This window comes from Lynx rufus, unplaced genomic scaffold (assembly GCF_022079265.1).
Source record: "Lynx rufus isolate CCGP_SWC_20201006 ecotype Redwood Valley unplaced genomic scaffold, mLynRuf1.p SCAF_7, whole genome shotgun sequence".
NCBI lineage: Eukaryota > Metazoa > Chordata > Mammalia > Carnivora > Felidae > Lynx > Lynx rufus.
Window position 1 is genome coordinate 80,251,523 of NW_025814889.1, and position 6,549 is coordinate 80,258,071.

Genomic DNA, 6,549 nt, shown 5'->3' on the forward strand with positions numbered 1-6,549 from the left:
GCCTGTGTGTCTGTCAGGTCTTATTTTCCTGTGTGCCTGAGTGCACAGGGTCTGCGAGGTGACAGGGGCGCTTCTAGGCATGCATGATAGTTTTAAGGAGCATGCACTCGATGTGTCTCAGGGTGGAAGGTGGCACATACAGGATGTGTGTATCCTGAGTGTGCCCCAGTATTGCCCTGTGTGTGACATCCCCGCACAGCCTTGGAAGGGGAAGACCGGAAAAATCGTTCTTGTTCCTCTTCCTCATTCGTATGCACACAGCACACGGATCCACAGCTCTCCCTCTTCTCCCTTTTCTCCCTTTTCTCTGTCTGTGTTAAGCCCCACATAACTGTACACGCTTATGGCCAGAAAAGGGTCCTGATGGACTAGGGTTCTTTTATCCGTTAGAATTACCTTGAATTTCCCTAGTCTTGGAGATAGGGGAGGAACCCCCTAGAGAAACTGTGGGTAAATATTTAAAGAGTGTCTGTTGACAGTTCCCATCCACATCCCGGCCTGGGCAGCCGGCTTGGGGAAGTAGGGGGTGCAGTGAAGCCAGGGGGCCCCTCCGGGCTGAGCTGGCATTTCCTATAGGGTTAGAGTATGTGGAGACAAGTAAGAGGCCTGCTCCAGTCCCTTCCAACCCAGATACAAATAGCCTCCTGAGAAGAAACATCCTGGATCGGCCCCGCCAGAGGGCCAGGGACCCTCCAGCGGCCCTCTCCTCTGTCCCCATAAACTGCTTTGCTCTCAGAGCCCCCAGCCAAGCCTCAGGCAGGAGCTGGTGTCTGAAGGGGCAGTGCCGCCCTGACTGGGTATATGGAGAGCGCCCCACCTCCGGCCCCTCTCCTCTACCCACAGCGGACAGGCTAGGGAATGTTAGGGATGGTGGAAGACAGGGCGGCCTCCCACCCTGAGGAGGGGCAGGAGACATGCAGGGTTCGGATGCCTGAAGTATTGGGGGATACGAGGTACTCATATGCTAGCTCCTTCTGAGTGCCAGGCTTAAGGACCCCCTGGGGAGCCCATCGTTTGGGTTAGGGGACCTGCTCTCTCTTCGCGGCATCCGACCCCCTGGGGCGGGGTGGGGGGAGAGTCTCATACCTGTTGAGGTAACCTGAGTTGACCTGCTGGCTCAGGTATCTCTGAGAGGAAGGAAACGGGAAGGGGGGAGAGGCACCTTCAAATCCGAACGCGCACCTTGGAGAAGCTGGCCCCAGCCATTAGCTGGGGCTGGCTCACCACCCCCCCCCAACACACACACACAGACACCACACCCCCCTCCCTCCCCCTTCCTCCCCTCCCCTTCCTCCAGGTCCCCCCAGCCCTGAACCCCTCAACCCCCCGCCACCATCCCTCCTTCTCCCTCTCTCCCTCTCTCTCTCTCTCTCTCTCTCTCTCTCTCTCTCGCCTGTCTTCATGTCGTGGATTGATGAACGCGAATCGCGTGTAAGCGCCGCCACCGCCGGGAGTCTGAGGAATTCGCCTGGGCTGTTAAAGGAAAGAGCTAAGTGCGAGAGCGCGAGCTCTACCTACCGACAGTGAAGAGAGCCGCCGCCGCCGCCGCCGCCGCCCGCCCGCCCGCCGCCCGCCGCCCGCCGCCCGCCGCCGCCGCCCGCGCCCAGCCCCGGGAGCCGCGCGCGCCGAGCCGGCCGGGCCCGGCACCCAGGCGCCCCCCACCTGCCCAGCCCAGCCCCGGGGAGCCGGCCGGCCCGGGGTTCGCTCCCGGGGGGAGGGGACTTTCGGGGGTACCGGGCGGGGGGGAGTCGCGAGCCAGAGGGGAGGGGGCGGCGGGTTTTCATGTGCCCAGCATGAGCTCCTACTTCGTCAACCCCCTGTTCTCCAAATACAAAGGCGGCGAGTCCCTGGAACCGGCCTATTACGACTGCCGGTTCCCTCAGAGCGTGGGCAGGAGCCATGCGCTGGTGTACGGGCCCGGCGGCTCGGCGCCCGGCTTCCAGCACGCCTCGCACCACGTCCAAGACTTCTTCCACCACGGCACCTCGGGCATCTCCAACTCGGGCTACCAGCAGAACCCGTGCTCGCTGAGCTGCCACGGAGACGCCTCCAAATTCTATGGCTACGAGGCGCTCCCCAGACAGTCCCTTTATGGGGCTCAGCAAGAGGCGAGCGTGGTGCAATATCCCGACTGTAAATCCTCCGCCAACACTAACAGTAGCGAAGGACAAGGCCACTTAAATCAAAACTCGTCTCCCAGCCTCATGTTTCCATGGATGAGACCCCACGGTGAGAAGCCTTTTCTCTTTCCCCCTTGGTCTCCCGCGCTCCGGGGTCTTTCCCCCCTCCCTCGCCTCCTTTTTGTCTGCCCTCGCCTTCCCTCCTGGCTTTGGGGTCTCTCCGGCCCCACCCCCGGGGGCCTGAGTGGGTTTCTCGAGGTTGGGAGGTTCGGCTGGGGGTGGGGCGCGGGGCTCGCCTGGGGTATTGGGGGGACGGGGGGCGAAGGTGGTGTCCGGGTGCAAAGGGTTAAAAATCGTTTTCTCCACCACTGTCTGTCTGTCTGCCCGTCTCCCCCTCTGTCTCCCTCTCTTGCCATCTCTACAGTCAAAGTTGGGGAGGTGGCTGGGCAGGGGCCCCGAGGACCCTGAGGTTATCAGCCTTTGGAGCAAACCAGTCTTTCCATAAGGCAGAGAGCCTCAGTCCAGAACAGTGGCCAGGCTTTCTTGGGGGCAAAGGGAGACTCCTGTTTCCTTCCCCTAGCGGGATCAGAGGGTGACAAGACCCCAAGGACAGGTGCCCTGGCTCTCTGGGGGTACCCACTGCCTCCTCACAGAGAACTAGCCTTAGGGCCACCACCCCAACTTTGCTTTACTTCCCTCAGTTGGAGAGAAGAGAGGGAGCCAGAGAGGAGAGAAAAAGAGTGCACGGAAGGAGAGGGGCCATGCAGATTAGAGGGCTCTGGGCTCCAGAGGACCCAAGCCCAGCTGCCCCCAATCAAAGGTTTGTGGGCTTTCCCTGAGACCTTCAGAGTGGCTCAGGCCATGAGCCCCTCCAAGGGTGGCCCCTCATGGCCCAATTTCGAAGTAAAAGGGGAAGCGAGAAAGCGACAAGTTCCAGCGGGGATGGCCCGTGATTTATTTGCTGGTCTCCAGTTAGCAATCAGGCCAAGCAGTGATACATTCCAGGAGATCAATTATTTTTCTTCCTGGCAAGGCATTAGGCAGAGAGATTCAAGGAGGGGGCAGTGAGCAGAGTCCCTCTTCCTCACCCCCAGACCTTTTTCCTTTCTTTTGGAAACAAGACTGTCCCCAGCTCTGCTCACCAAATGCCACTCTGCACTTGTAAACAAAGCTGCAAGGGCCAGTTTCCTGAGCCTGCAGGCCTGGGGGGGACTCTGCAGTGCTCCCTTGGCCCCTGCCATCCCCCAGTTTCCTGACAGACCCCAGTCCCTGCCCCCGCCCCCACCCCACCTCCCAAGGTGAAACCAAACAAAACAAGCCCCCAAACTTTCCTGCCCTTGCCTGCTCCCTGCTCTCTCGCCTGGTCTTCAGGAGGGAGGGAACTGGGGAGATCAGAGGGGGGACTTCAGGGGAGGAAGAGTGGCAGGGGAAAGCCGAGCCCCCACCCAAACATAACCAGACTGGGGTTCTATTCTGTCCAGCTCCGGGGCGGCGCAGCGGAAGGCAAACTTACAGCCGGTATCAGACCTTGGAACTAGAAAAGGAGTTTCTCTTTAATCCTTATTTGACACGAAAGCGCCGGATTGAAGTCTCTCACGCCCTGGGACTGACTGAGAGACAAGTGAAGATCTGGTTCCAGAACCGAAGGATGAAGTGGAAAAAGGAAAACAACAAGGATAAACTGCCCGGAGCCCGAGATGAAGAGAAGGTGGAGGAAGAAGGAAACGAGGAAGAGGAGAAAGAAGAGGAGGAAAAGGAAGAAAACAAGGACTAAGCAAAAAAGAGAGACCCCCCCCCCCCCTTAGCAACTCCCTTGAAGTTTCGTTTTATGGTAGCGGATAAATTGAGAAGTTTACGACTGTCATTTGCTTTTATAGAGAATAGAATGACACTCACAACTCTAACTACCTGTCAGATACTTGCAGCTCTGGTTTTATTACCTTTGGACTTCCCCCGATCTTTATTTGTTTGGGGGCTGGAGGGGGGGGGGAGACGGAGACACAGCGAAAAGTTCGGACTCTGTCTCAGTCGTTGCCCCAACACACACACTTGTCCCTACCCCCACCCTTCGGAGTCCTGCCTGGATTTTGAGGTCTGAGACCTGGCCTCTCTGCCCCTCTCTCACCCCTTCCTGCCACTCTCCCACCTCCCTGCTTCTCTGGTATTTATTTTAGAGGGGAGCCCTCTCAAAATGCAGAAGAAGACTTGTGGCTTTGTTTTTATGCTAGGGTTAGTGTATTAGATTTACTTTTAATTTTTCCCAAAAGAAAGGAAAGAAAAGGGAAGGAAAGAAGGGAAGGGCAATGTTTAAAGAAACGTTTAAAAATGATAGCAAGGAATGTCCCTTCCTCCTCCCTGGGGCTCCCCCACTTAGAAAGACCCCCCCCCTTGACTTTCTCTAGAAACCTGATGGAAACCTGAAGGAGATGCGGGTCTCTCCCCTCCCCCCTCCCCTCGGGGTAGATAGGAGCCTGCAGTCGCCGTTAAAATCCTACCTAGCCATCCCATGGTCACTTGGGCCCATGCCTTCCTCCCCTTTGCTGTCTGATTTCTGTTGTTGGGCCCAGCTTCCTCTGAGCTGTACTAGTCTTAGCGCTCAGAAATCACCATAATCATGAAAATAATAAGAATGATAATAATAAAAATAATAATAATAATAATACTGATAATAAATCTTTAACATACTACCTAAAGGGAACCTGCAATAATCTTGAAGAAAGAAAAAAGACATTTTTGAAAATCCTAATATGCAAGAAAAAAAGAGAAAAAATTTAAAATTAAAAAAAAAGAAAGAAACCTCCAACGTATTTTATCACTACCTATAGAGAGAAATCCTGCTTTGAGAGTATTCGTAATGCGGTTTTGTTGTCGTTTGTTGCTGCTTAATTTCACTAAGAAAACCCCAACAACTGAGACTGCCTAGCCCACCGGTCCCGTGCGCTTTTATTGTGCTTCTAACCCCAGTAGAGTAGAGCTAAATTGCACTGAATGTATAGTTAACTCTGTCTTGAATTCTCTGTTTATGCAATGTGCTCGAAAGAAAAAAAACGTTAAAATATATCTATAATAATAATTTTTGGTCATTTGTCTTTATGTCCAGCTATGAATGTAGATTTTGTGTCCCGGCAGCAGCCCTGTTCCTGGTCCAAGTACTTTGTATTGTATACGTGAGTCATAATAAAAAAAAAAAGGAGAAAAACATATTTGAAGCTGGAATGACTTGCTTTTTTCCCAACGCCCCCTCCTCCCCCCCCCCAATTCTTTACTCCTCCTTCCCTCCTTATCCTCCTCTCCCAACACTGTGGAAAAGGTGTCCGCCACTGGTCTGACTGGGCTGGGGGAGCTCACGTGGAGAGGCGCCTAGGAGTGGAGAGGGCAGGCTGGGCAGGGAGGGCAGGTGAAAGGTGGGGGAGGTGTAGAGGAGGAGGAAGAAAAGCAGTTTGCTGCAAGTGTGCTTTTGGGAGAAACTTGGCTCCAAACAAAGTGGGGTTCTGGATCCCAGTGGGAAGAAAGCATCTCCCCCACTGAGTCACCTTCCTCTTCCTCAGCCTTGGGCTGGGCCCAGACAAAGAATATGCCCCCCCTGGGCCCCTCCCACAGCTAGGCTCTTTTCTTCCAGGGGCTAAGGATGAGGCACTGGGGTCCTTTCTGATCTCCACATGCCCCTCGTGACCAAACCTGGGCACCCAGCACCCAGCACTAGGACAGGGAGCAGGGTGGGAAGGATATGAGGCTGAAGGCCGCCTGGAGGACTTGGCTGGAGGAAGGTGGCTAAGGGTGGGGAGGAGGAAGCTGAAGCCTGGGGGGGGGGGGAGGAAAGAAGGGGAAGGTGAGGGAGTTGGTACACCAAGCAGCCTGGGTCCATATTCTGATATTCAGATTCTGCCAGCAGACTCATCACTGTCCCCCAGGTCGCTAGCATCTACTCAAGCCTCTGTTCTGGCTGTTTCACGCTGGCCCCTGGCTTCACCTTGGCAATTGGGCAGCCAGCCCTGCCCTCATAGTGTGGGCCACTGGCCTGGGGGGTGGGTAGGATGGACCTGCTGAGTGGACAGTCCTCCATCCCAGCCACAGCAGGGGAAGGGGGGTCTTCATGGGACCCCTTATTCCCCAAAATAAGGGGTTGAAGGCTAAGGGACTCAGGGGGTAAAGGGGTCTCTCACTCCTTCCTGGAGCGTCCTAGACAGAGTAATCTGTTTATGCCAATAAGATTCTGGTCAAATAATACCAAATTCCAGAGATAACAAGTCTTCTGACTCAGTCAGGAGAAGGGGGAAAGGGAAGGCGATGGGATCCTCTGGTCCTTAAAACCAGATCCCCCCAAAGACTGAAATATTTTTGACAGCAGATATCTCTCTGTCTCTGTCTCTGTCTCTGTCTCTGTCTCTCTCTCCCGGTCAATTATTTCCCCTTAGGCCCAGGCTGACTC

At 55.2% G+C, this 6,549-nt stretch overlaps 1 protein-coding gene across 1 annotated transcript; it reads left to right on the forward strand.

The window, feature by feature from the left end:
* Positions 1–1,793: 1,793 nt before the first annotated feature.
* HOXC8 (homeobox C8) lies at positions 1,794–3,894 on the forward strand. Its single transcript, XM_047067110.1, has 2 exons — positions 1,794–2,229; positions 3,602–3,894. The coding sequence occupies exons 1-2, from the start codon at positions 1,794–1,796 to the stop codon at positions 3,892–3,894; spliced, it is 729 nt and encodes a 242-aa protein (XP_046923066.1).
* The last annotated feature ends 2,655 nt before the right edge of the window (positions 3,895–6,549 follow it).

What these genes read in the sequence shown, in the direction of transcription:
- HOXC8 (XM_047067110.1), top strand. Translation starts at nt 1,794, where the DNA reads ATGAGCTCCTACTTCGTCAACCCCCTGTTCTCCAAATACAAAGGCGGC. An exon ending in TCCATGGATGAGACCCCACG is followed by an intron (nt 2,230 to 3,601) that starts GTGAGAAGCCTT and finishes TATTCTGTCCAG; the next exon opens with CTCCGGGGCGGCGCAGCGGA.